The sequence below is a fragment of the Tachyglossus aculeatus genome, chromosome 3 (genome assembly GCF_015852505.1).
Source record: "Tachyglossus aculeatus isolate mTacAcu1 chromosome 3, mTacAcu1.pri, whole genome shotgun sequence".
NCBI classification, from domain to species: Eukaryota; Metazoa; Chordata; class Mammalia; order Monotremata; family Tachyglossidae; genus Tachyglossus; species Tachyglossus aculeatus.
In genome coordinates, this window is record NC_052068.1 from 57,147,832 (window position 1) to 57,168,345 (window position 20,514).

The window sequence follows — 20,514 nt, forward strand, 5'->3', positions numbered from 1 at the left end:
TTCAAGCTACTTAGAGAGGACAAGAAAGATGAAAGTTATGGATTTGTGAGCACAGGCATGGGAAGAGAAAGCTTAAATAAGAACAGGGCAAGTGTGGTTAGTAAGTGGAATAGAAATAAGGATTTTTGGGGGGTTCTTTTTTTCAAGAAATTTGGGGGGACTTTTTATTAGCCAGCACTTGGCACTTAGGAATTGAAAGAATATAAACTTCCTGGGTCACTTCAGTGAAAGGAAACTGCATTTTGCAAATGAAAGTGGATTCTTTTAGACTGTGAGCCCACTGTTGGGTATGGACTGTCTCTATATGTTGCCAACTTGTACTTCCCAAGCGCTTAGTACAGTGCTCTGCTCTGCTCAATAAATACGATTGACTGATTGATTGATTTTTATGCTTTTTTTTTGGAGTATGTGAAGCTAGTATGTGTTCTTTTTTTTTCCTTTATGCTTTTTCCTTTATGGTATTCGTTAAGTGCTTAATATGTGTCAAGCACTGTTCTAACCTCTGGGGTAGAAATAAGTTAATCAGTTGGACATAGTCCATGTCCCACATGGGGCTCACAGTCTTAAACCCCATTGTATACATCAGGTAACTGAGACAAAGAGAAGTGAAATGACTTGCCTAAAGTCACATGGCACAATTGCGGCAGAGCTGGGATTAAAACCCAGATCCTTCCAACTCCCAGGCCCATGCTGTATCCACTAGACCACACTGCTTCTCAAGTATGTTTATTAGTCTTCGACTCTTCTTAAATATCAATTCATCAATCATAATTATTGAGCGTTTACTGTGTGTAGAGCTCTGTACTATCTTTGGGCATTTGTATTATTGGAATCCATTGATTTCCCCCGAGGAGGAGGCTTGGCCAGGGGTTGTATTTGTTGGCCTCTGGCAGGTCTGTTGTTCTTTATTATTATTTTTTTGTTATTATTAATAATAATAATAGTATTTGTTAAGCACTTACTATATGCCAAGCATCACACTGAGCGCTAAGTGGATACAAGTAAATCAGGTTGGACACAGTTCTTGTCCCCCGTAATAGTATTGGCATTTGTTAAGCACTTACTATGTGCCAGGCACTGTACTAAGAGCTGGGATGGATAATAATAATAATAATAATAATAATGATAATAATATTTGTTAAGTGCTTACTATGTGCAAAGCACTGTTCTAAGCACTGGGGAGATTACAAGGTGATCAGGTTGTCCCATGGGGGGCTCATAGTTTTAATCCCCACTTTACAGATGAGGTAACTAAGGCCCAGAGAAGTTAAGTGACTTGCCCAAAGACACATAGCTGACAGTTGGTGGAGCCGGGATTTGAACCCATGACCTCTGACTCCAAAGCCCGTGCTCTTTCCACTGAGCCACGCTGCTTCTCGAAGCAAATTGGGTTGGACACAGTCCCTGTCCCCCATGGGGTTCACTGTTTCAATCCCCATTTTTACGGATTTGGTAACTGAGGCACTGAGAAGTTAAGTGATTTGTCCAAGGTCACACAGCAAAGTGGCTGAGCCAGTATTAGAACCCAGGTCCTTCTGACCCCCAAGTCGCTGTTCTATCCACTAGACCATGCTGCTTCACTTATTAGGCCATGCTGTTTCATCGAACTCAGTCTTCTTCCCCATTTGACAGATGAGGTAACTGAGGCACAGAGAAGTGAAATAACTTGCCCAAGTTCTCAGAGCAGACAAATGGTGGAGCTGGGATTAGATCCCAGGTCCTCTCTGATTCCCAGGGCCACAATCTGTCCACTAGGCCATGTTCTTTCTGTGATTTGTGAATTCTAAAGAAATACCAAAAACAGTTGCCTAAGAAGTCTGACAGAATTTTTAGTGTTTTCTTTTCCTTTCATTCCCTTCTACCCCTCCTTTAGAGCTTTCCCAAAAATGTGATTTCTCAATAATGAGAGTAATTGTATTTCCTGAGGACCCACTGAGTGCAGTGCATTATGCTAAGTGTTTGAGAAAGTACAACAGCAGACCAAGGCACATTCCCTACTCCGTAATGACAGCGTGCCACTGTATCTGACCTAATTACTTGTTTCTACCCAGTCAATCGATAAATCAAGCAGTGGTATTTATTGAGCACTTTTTTTGCACAGAACATTATACTAAGCGCTTGGGGGAGTACAATACACAGAGTTGGGAGGCAAGTTCTCTGCCCACAAAGAAATTACAGTCTAGAGGACAAGTTTACAGTTCTTTGGGGCAATGCATGGAACAGAGTAAGGACTGAACAAACAATAGTTATTAATATTATTATTTTAATCCAGAGGGAAGGAGGCTGAAAAGAGTGAAAATAAAGGTTTGCATTTTTTACATACAGGTGTTATGCCTGTGCTAAGTCCTGGGGCTATTCAAAGGAAAGAGAAAACAAAGTTTGCATTGGTTCCCCAAGGAGGCAGGTGTGGAAAAGACAGATATCACACTTGAACATTAACTGCTCAGAAAGTTCAGTTCAAATTCCATTCTCCAAAAGATAAACTCTATCGATCAATTGATTAATAGTATTTCTTGAGTGCTTACTGTGTGCAGAGTACTGTACTAAGTGCTTGGAAGAGTACAAAATAATGGAGTTGAGAGACACATTTCCTGCCCACAGTGAACTTATACTCTGACAGTGTAGCAAGGCCAAATTCAGGAATGGAAAATGCCACTTTTCCAAAATCCAGAGTTGGAAGTCCAGCAATGCATTGCCTGGCAATTGGAGGCTGAGGGGGAATCCTTAAGGGTGGTGAGCTTGAAGGGGGATCATTTAGTGTGATGAGCTTATTGACCTCCCTTCCTCGCCCCACTAACCCCAACTCCAGCACAAAGCTTCCTTCTCTTTCACAGCTGAGATTTCCCACATGGTTTCCTCTCCATCTTCCAAGGTGGATCAGCAAAGCAGCACAAGATATAAATGCCAAATGATTAGGGCTCCATTCCTCTCTAGCCCTGGTAGCATTTCACGCCATGCCTGGTTTTCACCTAGCTGCATTTGCCCATCACTGCTGCGCAGGGTTGCCCAGAGGGAATTCACTGGCTTCCATCCCCTACTACTTGCAATGTGGTGGAATAGTGGAATATTTCAGGATTCCTTCTATTGCCACCTGTTAGAAGCTTCCAGGTAATAATAATAATTAATAATTATGGTATTTGGTAAGCACTTACTATGTGCCAAGCATTGTTCTAAGTGCCGTGGTAGATACAAGGTAAGCAGTTTGTCCCATGTGGGGCTCACAGTCTTAATCCCCCTTTTCCAAATGAGGTAACTGAGGCACAGAGAAGTCAAGTGATTTGCCTAATGTCACACAACAGAGAGGTGGCGGAGCCGGGATTAGAACCCACAGCCTCCGACTCAGAAGCCTGGGCTCTTTCCACTAAGCCATGCTGCTTCTCTGTTGTGTGCTTTGTTGGGGAAGAGGTGCCTATATAGTTCATGTGGCTTATTTCTTGTAATAACAGGCAGAAGCAGAGGACGGGTTGCTGCTGTACTGTGGGGAGACGGAACACGGACGAGGTGATTTTATGTCCCTGGCAATAATCCGGCGCTCTCTCCAGTTCAGGTAATAGCACCACGGACTCTTCCCCTCCACCTCTCTGTCCACCTGTCTTCCCTGAAAGGATGGTCTGTGGTAACCAGACAAGTAATTATGATTATGTTGCCAATTTGTACTTCCCAAGTGCTTAGTACAGTGCTCTGCACACAGTAAGCGCTCAATAAATACGATTGATGATGATGTGGTTGTCGACCTTTCTTCTGGAGTTGATGACTGTGGGATGCTACCAGAGGAAGACTTTTTTTGGCTTTTAATCAGTCAATAGTATTTATTGAGTGCTTAACATGTGCAGGGCACTGTAGTGAGCGAATGGAAGAGTAAATAAGCAACAGCACGGGCTTGGGAGTCAGAAGGAACTGGGGTCTCATCCTGGCTCTGCCGCTCATCTGCTGTGGGACCTTCGGCAAATCGCTTCACTTCTCTGTGCCTCAGTTATCTCATTTGTAAAATGGGGATTAAGACTGTGAGCCCCATGTGGGACAGGGACGGTAAGCGCATCCTCAAGACCGTAAGCTCGTTGCACACAGGAACGTGTCAGTTATATTGTTATAGTGTACTTTCCCAAGAGCTTAGTACAGTGCTCTGCACACAGTAAGCACTCAGTAAATATGATTGACTACCTGACTGATAGTTATTGTATTTAAGTGCTTATTATGTGTCAAACACTGTTCTAAGTGCCAGGGTAGATACAAATCAATCAGGCTGGACACAGTCCCTGACCCACATGGGGCTCACAAGTCTAAATAGGAAGGAGAACAGGTATTGAATCCCTGTTTTGCAGTTGAGGAAACTGAGGCCCAGAGAAGTTGAGTGACTTGCCCAGAGTCACATAGCAGGCAAGTGGCAGAACAGGCAGTAGAATACAGATCCCCTCAATCCCAGGCCTGAGCACTTTCCTCTAGACCACACTGCTTCCCAGTACAATAGAGTTGGTAGATGTGATCCCTGTCCTCAAGGAGTTTACAGTCTTACAACACTCATCTGCAGGGTTGGGAAGAAAAGGTTGGGGGGAGGCATGAATTTGGTGTAATTCATTTCTCAGAGCCTTAATTGACCTTTCAGGAATACGACTGTCGAAGGCTGTTCTCAGAAAGCTTAATGGATCAATCAGTGGTATTTATTAAGCACTTACTGAGTGCAGAGCACTGCTAAGTTTTTGGGAGACTACAATATAACAGACTTGCTAGACACTTTCCCTGACCACAAGGAGTTTACAGTCAAGAGTGAGAGAATGACTTTAAAATAACTAAATGATGGCTATGGAGGCAAATGCATATTTATGAATAGTTGTGAAAATCTCTAAAGGGCCAAGAGAAGATTTCAGGGGAGCCAGAGGGACTATTTGCCTAAGGGATTAGCTATGGGGCTGTGGTCCTCACTACTGTTATTCAGTCAGTTGTATTTATTGAGCGCTTACCGTGTGTGGAGCACTGTACTAAGTGCTTTGGAGAGTACACTACAACAATAGATGCATTCCCTGCCCACAACGAGGAGTCTAGATGGAGTGATCTGAGCATCGTGATGAGCCCCAGACCTCGATGCCTAAGCTAGCAGGGTGTTGAGAGCTCTGGAAAGGAACAGAGAGAGGGCAAGGACCAAGGACCACCCCCTGAACTACTCCCAGTGACAGTTTTGTGTCTCAATGTCAGAATGAATTTGCCTCCCTCCCACTGGGGTCAGGGGGGGACATGGAGATGGGGCTTGTCTGTACTTCGTCCTCTAGTACCAACCCAACTAGAAAATGAACAGGAGCTTTCTGAGAGCGGGGCCCTGTCTCCCCCTCTATACTGTAAGCTTGTTATGGGAGCTCTTCCCCTCTCCCCCTCCTCCCCCTCTCCATCCCCCCCGCCTTACCTCCTTCCCTTCCCCACAGCACATGTATATATGTTTTTACGTATTACTCTATTTTACTTGTACATATTCTATTTATTTTATTTTGTTAATATGTTTTGTTTTGTTCTCTGTCTCCCCCTTCTAGACTGTGAGCCCACTGTTGGGTAGGGACCAACTCTATATGTTGCCAACTTGTACTTCCCAAGTGCTTAGTACAGTGCTCTGCACACAGTAAGCGCTCAATAAATATGATTGAATGAATGAATGAATGGGAGGGGAATGTGTCTGTTATGTTGTTGTACTCTCCCAAGTGCTTAGAACAGTGCCATGTCCAAGGTAATAATAATAATAACGATGGTATTTGTTAAGCGTTTACTATGTGCAAAGCACTGTTCTAAGTGCTGGGGGGATACAAGGTGATCAGGTTGTCCCACGTGGGGCTCACAGTCTTAATCCCCATTTTACAGATGAGAGAACTGAGGCCCAGAGAAGTTGTGACTTGCCCAAAGTCACACAGCTGACAATTGGCAGAGCTGGGATTTGAACCCATGACCTCTGACTCCAAAGCCCATGCTCTTTCCACTGAGCCACGCTGCTTCTCTACAAGAAGAATAATTATGGTATTTGTTAAGCGCTTCTTGTGTGCCAGGCACTGTTCTAAGCGCTGAGGTTGCTCCAAGGTAATCACGTTGGACACAGTCCCTGTCCCACATGGGGCTCACAGTCTTAATCCCCATTTTACAGATGAGGTAACTGAGACACAGAGAAGCAAAGTGACTTGTCCAAGGTCACACAGCAGACAAGTGGAGGAGCCGGGCTTAGAACCTATGTCCACTGACTCCCAAGCCCGGGCTCTTGCCACTAGGCAAAGCTGCTTTGAATCTACCAAGCGCTCAATAAATACAACTGACTGGCTGAGTGTCTACAGCTGTCCTGGACTCTGTGCCCTTCAGCATTCTGAAAATGGCAGTGTTGTTGATCCAGTCTGGGTTATATCACAAGACCATAAGGAATTTGTGGGCCAGAAGTATCACGAACTCAATTCCAACCTATGGCTATTATCAGTTAAGTCTCTAATGGGCGCAGGGTGTTATATTGGAAGTGTGCTGGGCACTGTCCTGCGTACCTGCTATGTGATGAGCACTGTATTGGACACCGTATGCTGGACACTGCACTAGGTGCCTGTTGTGTTCTGGGCATCTGCTGCGTACAGGGATGCTATCCTGGGTGCTTGGAAGGCTAGAATAAGGTAAAAAGCACAATCTCTGTCCTCAAGAGGTTTACAGTCTAATTGGGAGAGGGAGAGGAAGCCTATATAGTCTTCATTCCTGTAGATGGTAAGATCCTCTGTAGACTGTAAGCTGTCTGTAGGCAGGGATTGAGTCTACCAACTCTGTTGTTCTTCCACAGGCACTTTGTATTGCACTCTGCATTCAGTAAGTGTTCAGTAAATACCACTGATGGATTGACTCATTGGGAGGAGGAGGAATAACATAGTAAAGCTGGTGGAAAAGATATAAATAATAATAATAATAATACAGTCTTTGGAAGCACTTACTATATGTGAAGCACTGTTCTAAGTGCTGGGGGGGGAAGCAGCGTGGCTCAGTGGAACGAGCCCGGGCTTGGGAGTCAGAGGTCATGGGTTCTAATTCCGGCTCCCCCACATGTCTGCTGTGCGACCTTGGGCAAGTCACTTAACTTCTCTAAGCCTCAGTGACCTCATCTGTAAAATGGGGATTAAGACTGTGAGCCCCATGTGGGACAATGTGATCACATTGTATCCCCCCCCAGCGCTTAGAACAGTGCTTCGCACGTAGTAAGCGGTTTAACAAATGCCATTATACAAGGTGATCAGATTGTCCCATGTGGGGCTCACAGTCTTAATCCCCATTTTCCAGATGAGGTAACTGAGGCACAGAGAAGTTTAGTGACTTGCCCAAAGTCACACAGCAGACAAGTAGCAGAGCAGGGATTAGAACCCACAACCTCTAACTCCCAAGTCTGTGCTCTTTCCACCGAGCCACACTGCTCCTCTAAATGAATGGAGTCCTGGATGATGCCCAAGGCTTCAGTTGCCAGAGTGATCTTTACAAAAGAAGTCAGTAGATTAAGGAAGGGGCTAATATTAAAGACTACTTAGGTTCCATAAACCCAGTTAGCTTTATGGCTCAGTTACCCATTTGGTTATACATCTCTATCTCTGGACCTAAACTCCGAAGAGATGAATTCCAAACCTTGGCAAGAGAATCCCTCCCAATCTGAAATGGTGATTAAATCAACTTAGTCAAAATCTGGAAGACTCCTCCCTGTTCCTTTCTCCTTCTCCACAGATTCAACTGTGGGACCGGGGTTGCTGTGCTGACGAGCAAAACCAAAATCCAACTGGGCAGCTGGCACACGGTCACTGTCTACAGGGATGGGCTGGATGGCCTGCTGCAACTGGATGGTGATGATGATGACCCCGTGACAGGCCAATCCCAGGTCAGTGCCTTTCATTCATTCATTCATACATTCAATCGAATTTATTGAGCACTTACTGTGTGCAGAGAGCACCGTACTAAGAGCTTGGAAAGTACAGTTCAGCAATAGAGACAATCCCTGCCCACACTGGACTTACAGTCTAGAAGGGGGTAGAAAGACAACAGCACAAGTGAACAGGCATCAATATAAATAAATAGAATTATAGATATATGAACATCAAAACAAGTAAACAGCCATCAATATAAATGAATAGAATTACAGATATGTATATATATATATATATATATATATATATATATATATATATACAAGTGCTGTGGGTAGAGCACAGGGAGTGAGTTGGGGTGATGTGGAGGGGAGTGGGAGCTGAGGAAAAGGGGGGCTTAGTCTGGGAAGGCCTCTTAGAGGAGGCGAGCCTTCAGTAGGACTTTGAAGGGGAGAGTATGATTGTTTGGCGGATTTGAGGAGGGAGGGCGTTCCAGGCCTCAGACTGGGGATTACCAAGAGTACCGGCATGCCTTGGGGGAGCTCCCTCCATTAGCCGAGAAATTGCTGATGGAGCCGTAAGCTCATTATGGGGAGGGAACGTGTCTGCTAATTCTACTCTGTTGTGCTCGTCCATGTGCTTAGTACAGTGCTCCACACATAGAAAGCTTTCAATAAATACTTCAGATTGATTGATTGATATCTGGCCAGAAAGAAAGCTCGCTGCCACCTGCATTAGGGCCCATCAAGAGCCCGGGCTTTGGAGTCAGAGTTCATGAGTTCAAATTCCAGCTCTGCCAAAGTGACTTTGGGCAAGTCACTTAACTTCTCTGTGCCTCAGTTATCTCATCTGTAAAGTAAGGATTAAGACTGTGAGCTCCCCGTGGGACAACCTGATCACCTTGTATCCTCCCCAGCGCTTAGAACAGTGCTTTGCACATAGTAAGAGCTTAACAAATGCCATTATTATTATTATTATTATTATTATTAAGCAGCGTGGCAAAATGAATAGAGCACAGGCCTGGAAGCCAGAAGGACCTGGGCTCTAATTCTGACTCTGCCATTTGTCTGCTCTATGACTTTGGGCAAGTCACTTCAATTCTCTGGGCCTCAGTTACCTCGTATGTAAAATGGGGATTAAGACTGTGAGCCCCACTTGGGACAGGGACTGCATCCAACCTGATTACCTGCATCCTACCTCAGAGGTTGGCACATAGTAAGCACTTAACAAATACCATCATCGTCAACATCATCCTCACTGCAATCAATCAATTGTATTTATTGAGCACTTTGTGCAGAGTACTGTACTAACTGCTTGGTAGAGTACAATACAACAGAATTAGCAGACACATTCCCTGCCCATAAGGAGCTTACAGTCTCCATACAGGTTTGTACTTTCAAGCTCTTATGATTAAGTGCTTCCCCTGGGCTAAGCACTGTAGTACGTGCAAGGTGGATTTTGTAATGGTATTTGTTAAGCACTTACTATGTGCCAGGCACTAGCTAATCAAATTGGACACAGACCATGTCCCACATGGGACTCACATTCTTAATCTCCATTTTACAGATGAGGTAACTGAGGCACTGAAAAGTGAAGTTTTGAGATCAGACACAGTCCCGGTCCCACCTGGGCTCACAGTCTGAGGCAGGGATAACAGGTGTCTTATACTCATTCAATTGCATTTATTGAGTGCTTACTGTGTGCAGAGCACTGTACTAAGTGCTTATACTCATTTTCCAGACACTAAGTAAGACGTTAAGAGCGATTATGTGACAGAATCACAAAGTAGGCAGAGTTGGGAGTGGAATCTGGCCTCCAGACTCCCAGGACCAGGCTCTTTCCACCTATTAATCAATTCATCAGAATAATCAATCCCCTGATTTACTTTCAGACTTGCTGTGAGAGTCACCTGTGATTAAGTAGTGAGAGAAGTGCGATTTTTTTTTTCTTCAAGGGCCAGTACAGTAAAATCACGTTTCGGACCCCTTTCTACCTCGGAGGGGCGCCTAGGGCCTCCTGGCTGATCAGAGCTGCGGGAACGAACCGAGGCCTTCGGGGCTGTGTCCAGGCCTTAGTGGTCAATGGGAAGAAAGTAGACATGAGGCCTTGGCCACTGGGGAAGGCACTCAGCGGTGCCGATGTAGGTAAGTGATGCTAACATCAGGAGGCATGGCCGGGGGCAGGGGGATTTGTTGGGACTCATCCCTTCCCCACTCATCCCTTGTCCCCACTGACATCCCCACTGTCAGGTGGGAGATGACAGCAGGCTGCCAGAAAACAGTCACTCCATTTTCTTGTGATGAAATGGAAGGAAGAGGCTATGGCTGGGGAAATATTTCAAGGGTGGACTGGGACCACAACCCTCCAGACAGGCCGGTGAGACTTCTTCTGGGCAATGGGGTTGGTGGGGAAGTAGGGTGCTACTAGCAAGGGGCAGAAGTTGTTCCCTACAGTCTCTCTGGGCATCAGTCCATCACCGACTACCTCTTCCGGGTGACTGGGTTTTAGACTGTGAGCCCACTGTTGGGTAGGGACTGTCTCTACATGGTGCCAAATTGTACTTCCCAAGCACTTAGTACAGTGCTCTGCACACAGTAAGCGCTCAATAAATATGATTGATGATGATGATGATGATTGGGTTGGTGGGGAAGTAACATGTGACCAGCAACGGGCAGAAGCTGTTGCCCAGCTTCTGGGCCGAGGAGGAAGAGGGGCAGGGTGGGGGGATATTTCCTGAGGTAACTGAGGCAGCAACATGCCTGCAGGGCCGACATACAGACTCACCCAAGTGACCTTGGAGATCAGGCATGGCAGTGGCCACCACAGTAGCAGCTTTTTTCCCCTTAATCCCATCCCACCCCCCCTTTCCCCAATTCCGAGTCTGATGCCGTTTCGACTCACCCAGGCCCCCTGATTTTACAGGCTTCTGGGATAGGATTGTGTTTCCACCTGTGTTGGTGAGGGCCAGATTGTAGCCCATCTGTCTAATTTAGTTTGCACACGCAAGGGGACAAGGCCGACTGAGAAAGAAAAGGAAAAACCGTCAAGGGGGAACTGAATTTTCAGCTCATCCACCGATGAGCATTTGAAAATTAAAAATTAATCTCTCACCGGTGCCCACCACCCAATTGAGTTGCATTAGAAAGCTTTGAACACTGGGAATACCCCAGAAGGCCTCCTTCCCTCTCACAAATTAGTCAACAGACGGCAGAAGCTACTTTCTAGGACCCATAGGCTGTGGCAGATTGGATTTGTCCGGCTCAGGCAGAACAGCTAACAACTTCAGTCTAGCTAATGAGCTTAGTTGTTGCTACTCAACTCCCCCCGTGCTTATTTTGGACTTTGAATCACCATGACAGCACTTATGGGGCCTAGAAACTCACTTCCACCGTCTGGCGTCTAATCTGGGATAGGAAGAGAGGGGTTCAGGGGTCTCCCCACTTGTAACACAGACAGTCTGATGACACTTTGAGGGTCTGAAACATCATCATCATCATCATCAATCTTATTTATTGAGTGCTTACTATGTGCAGAGCACTGTACTAAGCGCTTGGGAAGTACAAATTGGCAACATATAGAGACAGTCCCTACCCAACATTGGGCTCACAGTCTAAAAGGGGGAGAGAGAGAACAAAACCAAACATACTAACAAAATAAAATAAATAGAATAGATATGTACAAGTAAAATAAATAAATAGAGTAATAAATATGTACAAACATATATACATATATACAGGTGCTGTGGGGAAGGGAAGGAGGTAAGATGGGGGCGATGGAGAGGGGGACGAGGGGGAGAGGAAGGAAGGGGCTCAGTCTGGGAAGGCCTCTTGGAGGAGGTGAGCTCTCAGTAGGGCCTTGAAGGGAGGAAGAGAGCTAGCTTGGCGGATGGGCAGAGGGAGGGCATTCCGGGCCCGGGGGATGACGTGGGCCGGGGGTCGATGGCGGGACAGGCGAGAACGAGGTACGGTGAGGAGATTAGCGGCGGAGGAGCGGAGGGCTGTAGAACAACCAAGAGACCAGTTAAAGCAGGAGAAAGCCAGTCACCCCAATGAGTGATCAGAAAGGTGTTTGGTGATAAGGGTGTGATTTATGATGCCCAGCCTTGTTGAAGGCGCACATCTCCTCCAAGAGGCCTTCCCAGACTAACCCCCCCTTTTCCTCACCTCCCACTCCCTTCTGTGTCACCCTGACTTTCTCCCTTTGCTCTTCCTCCTTCCTCCCAGCCCCACAGTACTTATAAATATATCTGTAATTCTATTTATTTGTACTGATGTCTGTTTGCCCCCATCTAGACTGTGAGCTCATTGTGGGCAGGGAATGTCACAGTTTATTTTTGTATTGTACTTTCCCAAGTTCTTAGTACAGTGCTCTGTGCACATTAAGCACTTAATAAATACTATTGAATGAATGAATGAGTGAATGGAAGAGGCCTTCCAGCACTTGGTCACCATGCTCTGTGGGGGAAATAAAATTCTTCATTCATTCATTTATTCATTAAATCGTATTTATTGATAGCTTACTGTGTACAGAGCACAGTACTAAGTGCTTGGGAAGTACAAGTCGGCAACATATAGAGACGGTCCCTACCCAACAACGGACTCACAGTCTAGAAGGGGTAGAGAGACAAAAAAAACAAACAAGCCATGTAGACAGGTGTCAAAATTGTCAGAACAAATAGAATAAAGCTATATGCACATCATTAACAAAATAAATAGAATGGTAAATATGTACAAATAAAATAAATAGAGTAATAAATCTGTACAAATATATACAAGTGCTGTGGGGAGGGGAAGGAGATAGGGTGGGGGGATGGGGAGGAGGAGAGGAAAAAGGGGGCTCAGCTGGGAAGGCCACCTGGAGGAGGTGAGCTCTCAGTAGGGCTCTGAAGGGAGGAAGAGAGCTAGATTGGCAGATGTGTGGAGGGAAGGCATTCCAGGACAGGGAAAGGACATGGGCCAGGGGTCAATGGCGGGACAGGCAAGAACGAGGCATAGTGAGAAGGTTAGCGGCAGAGCAGCGGAGGGTGAGGGCTGGGCTGGAGAAGGAGAGAAGGGAGGTGAGGTAGGAGAAGGTGAGGTGATGGAAATCCTTGAAGCCAGGAGTGAGGAGTTTTTGCTTGATTAGTAGGTTGACAGGCAGCCACTGGAGATTTTTGAGGAGGGGAGTAACATGTCCAGAGCATTTCTGTACAAAGATAATCCAGTCAGCAGAGTGAAGTGTAGACTGAAGTGGGGAGAGACAGGAGGATGGGAGATCAGAGAGGAGGCTAATGCAGTAATCCAGTCAGGATAGGATGAGGGATTGAACCAGCAAGGTAGTGGTCTGGATGGGGAGAAAAGGGCGGATCTTGGCGATGTTGTGGAGGTGAGACTGGCAGGAAACAAAGGGGCATTTCTGTGTGTCTGAAAATCCAGTTTACGGTATTGGTTGGGTGCAGCTGACATTGGCGAGATCCGGGACCAGGGCGAAAGTTCAGAACTGCATCAGTCGCCAGCCCAGGATGTGTCCTTCTGAGCCTCGGCCAAACTAATTCCTGTTCCGGTTTAGGTGAGTGTAGCAGCGGTGTCTGCGACAAGGCATCCTGCATCAACGGTGGCACCTGCACAGCCGACAGAGCGGATTCACACATTTGCCTGTGTCCCCTGGGGTTTAAAGGTCGCCACTGCGAAGACGGTGAGAAGGGGTTGGGCCCTGGTCTAATTCTGGGGCTCAGAGGGGGTGTCTGTGGAGGATCCGCCATTCTAGAGGGGTGGAGACTGTGTTCTTGAGGACAGGAAGTGGGCCAGGGCTGCCATGTTGCTGGAGTAGCCGGAGTACTAATAGTATTTATTGAGCATCTACTGTGTGCGATGGACTGTGGGAAAGTACAAAACCAGCAAGTGACACATTCCCTGACACTAAGGATCATATGCACTCTGGCCTCCTGGGGGTGGCATACACACATTCATTCATTCAGTTGCATTTATTGAGCACTTACTGTGCACAGAGCACTGTACTAAGTGCTTGGGAGGGTACAGTATAACAATATAACAGACAAATTCCCTGTCCACAAAGAGCTTACAGTCTAAAGGGATAATAATAATTGTGGTGTATACTGAGCACTTACTATATATCAGGCACTGTACTAGATGAATTGAGTTGGGCAAAGTCTCTGTCCCTCATGGGGCTCACAGTCTTAATCTCCATTTTACAAATGAGGTAAGTGAAGCACAGAGAAGTTAATTGACTTGCCCAGGGTCACACAGAAAACAAGTGGCAGAGCCAGGCTTAGAAACCAGGTCCTTCTCACTCTCAGGCCTGAGCTCCATCCAGTAGGCCATACTGCTTCTCTACACATGTCTACACTAATATAAGGGCACACACCCTCCCACAACACACTTCCAGAGCAATTCCCCAGCCATCAACACTGTGGCCACCATATTTTTGTACTGCGGTGGTGCGGTGGGGAGAGCATCCTTTAGCTTTCCTCTTTAATGAGGACCCCGAGCTATGTGTGTAAGCCTCTAGGATTTAGCACAGGGTAGACAGGCCAGTTCAGCTGCAGGAGGAGATTGCAGGAGAAGGAGGAGGAGAAGACTGGACAATTTCCCGATCCCTTTACCAGGAAAGAAAGGGAAGGCAGAGAAAGGAGAAATGACAAACTCCTGCAGTCTTTCTCCATTCCCCCCACTCTGGCACCCTCTGGGTGTAGGCTGTCTCTCCCACCAGGTCAGCACTACTGAGGGACCCCTCAGGGGTTAGGCAGGGTCAGAGCTCCACTTCCTCCAAGCCAGTCCAGGATCTGCAACTCCATCTGCTTCTCAGCCTGATTCAGTACCCACACGAGCAGCCGTAGACCAGGAGCCGCTGTGGTTGTCCGAAGCAGTGTGGACCAGGCCCGGTACTGCCACTTCAGAGCTCAGACCCCTGCTGTGTCCCTGGAAAACCCCTCAGCTGCCTGGGAGGACTGGGTGGTGATGAGGTGGGTGGGCAGGCAGCTCATGCCCGTGGAGATTCAGCCCTAAAGTCGTAAAAGGGATGAGAAAAATGGCAGCGGCGGTGCCCTCCCTCCCTCCCTCCCTTCTCCTGGTGGCGAGACACAGCCCATCAACATGTGGGATACCCCTCTGCTACGTTTCTGGCCCTCAGAAGACAGAGAGGGCTCCTCTCTCCCCGAAAGCTTTTGGTGCCAGTCCCACGGCGGTCATCATCCCTCTGGCCCCTTCACCCTCAGGAAATCAGCCCCTTGTGACCAGGCCCCTTTGTCTCCCGACATTTCACATGGTGCTTGTTTTCTCTTTGCAGCCATTACTGTGGCCATCCCTCAGTTCCACGAGGCCCTGAGGTCCTTCGCCACCACTCCCTGGCCCCTGGAGCCCCAGAACTACTTGTCCTTCATGGAGTTTGAAATAGTGTTCCGTCCCGAGGCGGGAGATGGCATCCTTCTGTACAGCTATGACACGGACAGCAAAGACTTTCTGTCCATCAACCTGGCCGGCAGCTATGTGGAGTTCAGATTTGACTGTGGTTCGGGAACAGCGGTGCTCAGGTAAGGGACACTTGCTGGGGATGTCCCCTTCCGCGCTGTGAGGTTAGCAAGAAGGGAACAGATGAAGGCCTGGCCAGTAGGGTCTTCGAAAAGCCGCCCTTCCCCTTGTTTCCCTGAGTCTCTTGCTGCCCACAGAGCCAAGCTGCCCCTCGGATGGGATGTTTCCCTTTTATAATTGGGTTTTCCTTGCAGTTTTTTCCTTTCTCCGACCTGTGAAATAGAAACTTTCCCAGGTGCTCTATTTGGTCAATCAGTCAATTGTTTTTATTGAGTGCTTATTGTATGCAGAGCACTGTATTAAACCTTGGAAGGGTACAATACAACAATATAATAGACGCTTTCCCTGCCCAAAGTGAGCTCACAGTCTAGAAGGGGAGACAGACATTAATGTAAATAAATAGATTACGGACATGTACGTAAATGCTGTGGGGCTGGGGTTAAGGGGAATGAATAAAAGGGAGCAACTCAGGGCAATGCAGAAGAGAGCTGAAGAAAAGGGAAGCTATTTTTCCCATGGTCCAGGCGGGCTCCTGGAAAATGGGCTTCTTCACTCTGGACTTGGACTCGGGCTAGCATGCCCCAAATGAGAGGGAACAGCCCTTGGCCAAACAGGACAGTCACAAGAACTAAGACTGTGAGCCCATTGTTGGGTAGGGCCCATCTCTATATGTTGCCATCTTGTACTTCCCGAGTGCTTAGTACAGTGCTCTGCACACAGTAAGTGCTCAATAAATATGATTGAATGAATGAACTAAGGGAGGAGAGGCATCTAACCAATTGTAAGGAGAGTTCACTGAAGTACTGGGGAATGTGGTTGACAAGAGAATATTTTCCCAGATGAAAAATGATGGCCAGAAAAACTTACTCCAAAACAAACACAAGAGAAGATTCAGATGGTGATGGATTTCTGCATTTCCCATCTCAAACCAGAAGGCCAAACAACCTGCCCCCTTGTTGTTTGATTAACCTTATCCAAAATGACCGGCTAGGAGAAAAATAAGCTCCTTATCATGTGGTTGGTAGCCTCAGATCCAGAGCAGAGGAAAAGGGATAGAAAAGGGAAAGCAAATTTTCATAAAATACCAAAGTCAGACACCAACTCCTATTGCTCTGGTTTATTTTCCCACAAGAGCTGATTAAGCAGAGAGATAAATTCACCATGTGTCACTAGGCCAAACTGGAAGCAGAATTCCAGGAACCACTTGGATTTGCACCCTTTCTTCACCCCACTCTCAGTCCCCCAGCACTTATGAACATATCTGTAATTTATTTATATCCATGTATGTCCTTATATTTATATTAATACATGTCTTCCCCTCTAGACTGTAAGCTCCTTGTGGGCAGGGAAGGTTTCTGCCAACTCTCTTGCACTGTACTCTCCCAAGCACTTAATGCAGTGGTTTGCACACAGTAAATGCTCAGTAAATACCATTGATTGACTGAACCACTGTTCTCTCCAGTCAATCAGGAGAGCTAGTGAGTGAGTGAATGAGAGTGTCATAGCATAGCCGCACTTTGGGATGAGAACTCTACAAGCTCAGCTCCACCCAAAACATCCTTGAAAGCAGAGCAGTCTGCCTCTCTGCTTCCTCGGAAATGTTTTTTCTTTCCTCCAGTGATCCTCCGGATCACTGATTGATGTTTTAAAATCACAAAGTCCTCACCAAAGACTGACCATCTTTATGACACCATCTACAACAAGGGGACTATGTCCTCACATTTCTGTTTTCACAGCAGCATGGCCTAGTGAATAGAGCACAGGCCTAGGCGTCAGAAAGACCTGGTTCCACCACTCGTCTGCCCTGTGACCTTAGGCAAGTCACTTCTCTTCTCTAGGCCTCAGTTACCTCATCTGTAAAATGGGGATTAAGACTGTGAGCCCTGTTTAGGGCAGGGACTGTGTTCAACCTAATTAACTTGTATCTACCCAAGTGCTTAGTATAGTTCCTGGCACACACCAAGAGAAGCAACAAGGCTTCGTGGATAGAGCAGAGGCTTGGGAGTCAGAAGGACCTTGGTTCTAATTCTGGCTCCACCATACGTCTGCTGTGTGACCTTGGGCAAGTCACTTAACTTTTCTGGGCTTCAGTTCCCTCATCTGCAGAATGGGGATTCAATACCTGTTCTCCCTCCTACTTAGACTGTGAACCCCATGTGGGGCCTGATTATCTTGTGAAGACTTGCTATGAAGAGCCTGGAAAAAGTCATGAAATGTGCTGAATTAACAATTACCACAAAAATACAAATTGTTCATTTATGGTGTTTCCAGTGACAACATATGCATCAAAAAGCTGGACAGTGAAAAAGCAGAACAGAAAGAACATTGATTCTTTTGAAATGTGGCGTTGAAAAGGCTTTTGTGAATACCATGGCCTGCCTGAAAAACAGACAAATGAATTTTAGAGCAAATTAAGCCAAAGTGGTCCTTGGGAGGCCAAATGGCTCGACTTAGATTATCCTATTTTGGATACATAATCAGGAGGACTAATTCTCTGGAGAGACACTAGTGCTAGGAAAAGTTCAGGGAAAATGAGGGAGAGGCAAACCAGCAGCTAGATGGATAGACCATAACGAAGATAACGGAAGAACCTTTAGAAGTGTTGCAGATTATGGCAGAGGACAGGACCTTCTGGAGAAAGTAGATCCAAGGGGTTGCTCTGAATCAGAAACGACTCGATGGCACTTAATAATAATAATAATAATAACCCCATTGCTTAGTACGAGGAATCATGTCTACCAATTCTGTTGTACTCTACTTTCCCAAACACTACAGCACCCTGCACACAGTAACCACTCAGTAAAGCAGCATGGCTTAGGGAAGCAGCATAGCTCAATGGAAAGAGCACGGGCTTGGGAATCGGAGGTCATGGGTTCAAATCCCAGCTCCACCAATTGTCAGCTATGTGACTTTGGGCAAGTCACTTAACTTCTCAGTGCCTGTTACCTCATCTGTAAAATGGGGATGAAGACTGTGAGCCCCACGTGGGACAATCTGATCACCTTCCCCAGCGCTTAGAATAATGCTTTGCACACAGTAAGTGCTTAACAAATGCCATCATTATTATTATTAAATACCACTTATTGGTTGACTATGTGCCAAGCACTGAGGTAGGTACAATGTAATCGGGTCAGACAGAATCCCTATCTATCCCACATGGGGCTCAGAGTCTAAGGGGTAGAAGAGATATTCACTTCCTATTTTATAGATGAGAAACTAAGGCACAGAGAACTTTAGTGAGTTGCAGAAGGTCACAGAGCAGGCAAGTGGCAGAACCTGGATTACAACCCAGGGCCTCTGACTCCCAAGCCCGTGCTCTTTCCATCAATCCACGCTTCTTCTCTGCTTCTTCACCTGTTGTTGAGAAGCGGGGCTTTCATCACATGTAGATGGCATCTGGGACAAATTCTAAGGTAGTTCTCAGCAGAGGTGCCCACTCAGGGGGTGAAGGGAACTGTGGGGCATTTGCAGATGAGGCTGGAGCCGTTAGCTTTTTTCCCCACACCTGTTGGGGAGGTCTTCCCTCCTTGACTGTGTGTTTGTGTGTGTGCATGTGTGCCTCTTTCTCAGACCCACCCCTTGGAAGGCTTACTCCCCTAGAAGCCATAGCTCCAGTCCACTCCTTTGTTCCAATTAATCAATCAATCCGAATGCCCCTTCTTGCCCATCCGAAGTGCTCAGGGCAAGAAACCCACCCACTCCCTATTCCCCGTTCTCCACAGGAGTGAGGACCCCATCATCCTAGACCAGTGGCATGAACTCCGGGTGTCTCGGACGGCCAAGAATGGACGTCTTCAGGTGGACCAGCAAAGGACAGTGGAAGGGATGGCGGAGGTAAGGGATGTGTCGCCACTGGCCTTCCTGCTGGTTGAGCTTGCTGCATCCATCTTGCCATAACTCAGCCTGTGGAATACAGGATTTCTAATGCGATGAGTCACCTCGTTCCCTCTTCATATCTGACAATGACTCTCCCCACCTTCAAAGCGTTATTGAAGGCACATCTCCTCCAAGAGGCCTTCCCTGACTAAGCCCTCATTTCCTCTTTCATTCATTCATTGTCATATTTATTGAGTGCTTACTGTGTGCAGAGCACTGTACTAAGTGCTTGGGAAGTACAAGTGGGCAACATATAGAGACGGTCCCTACCCAACAGCGGGCTCACAGTCTAATCTCCCAAGCCCTTCTGTGATGTCCTTGCACTTGTATTCACACCCTCATTCACCTCTCCCTTAGCCCCACAGCACTTATGTGGGGTCAAATCCTGACTCTGCCAATTGTCAGCTGTGTGACTTTGGGTAAGTCACTTAACTTCTCTGTGCCTCAGTTCCCTCATCTGTAAAATGGGGATTAAGACTGTGAGCCCCATGTGGGACAACCTGATCACCTTGTATCCCCCCAGTGCTTAGAACAGTGCTTTGCACATGGTAAGCGCTTAACAGATACCATTATTATTATGTCCGTCTTTATTCGTAACTTATATTAATGTCTGTCTCCCCTTCCAAACCGTAAGCTTGTCGGAGGCAGGGAATGTGTCTACCAACTCAGTTATATTGTACTCTCCCAAGCACTTAGTATAATAATCTGCACACAGTAACACCAAATAAATGCCATTGATTGATACGTTGGTCCCTGGCTCAGTTTCCCAACACCTTTGCTGAAAAGAGCTACTCCTGATAAGAGGGAACTAGCGTAGACAGGCTTTGGTTTCCCAGGGCCACTTTATAGGCTCTGGCCGGAGGAGATGGCAGCTAGTGTTCATCGAATGTGCGGAAGGAGGAAGCCAGCGGGCCATGGCCTCTGACTCATTGTGACCTATAACTTCAAGTCCTCTGTTTCAGGAGTTTTCACTATCAGCTAGTGGCTGCCATTCCAAGGTTGTACCTTCACCACTCTCTCTAAGACTGTTCTGGAAACATCCCAGAAAACATCTTCTCAGAGACATTGCTCTAGGCTCTCCGGGAAGGAAATATTTCTACCCATAACCAGGATGGAATACCGGAAAGCAGCAGTCATCAGCATTGTAAACCACTATTTGGGCTGGAGTAAGTGTTTCCTTGAGTAGGAAGTATTGGCATAATAATAATAATGGCATTTAAGCACCTACTATGTGCCAATATTCATTCATTCGATCATATTTATTGAGT

General features: G+C 46.6%; 1 protein-coding gene across 1 annotated transcript in view; it reads left to right on the forward strand.

Moving 5' to 3' along the window:
* EGFLAM (EGF like, fibronectin type III and laminin G domains) overlaps window positions 1–20,514 on the forward strand; it is a 153,141-nt gene that overhangs the window by 91,373 nt on the left and 41,254 nt on the right. Inside the window, exons 11-16 of the mRNA XM_038743854.1 lie at window positions 3,447–3,547; window positions 7,708–7,858; window positions 9,799–9,988; window positions 13,392–13,517; window positions 15,129–15,372; window positions 19,093–19,204. Of these exons, the coding sequence (XP_038599782.1) occupies window positions 3,447–3,547; window positions 7,708–7,858; window positions 9,799–9,988; window positions 13,392–13,517; window positions 15,129–15,372; window positions 19,093–19,204 (924 nt within the window). The remainder of the gene's footprint in view (window positions 1–3,446; window positions 3,548–7,707; window positions 7,859–9,798; window positions 9,989–13,391; window positions 13,518–15,128; window positions 15,373–19,092; window positions 19,205–20,514) is intronic.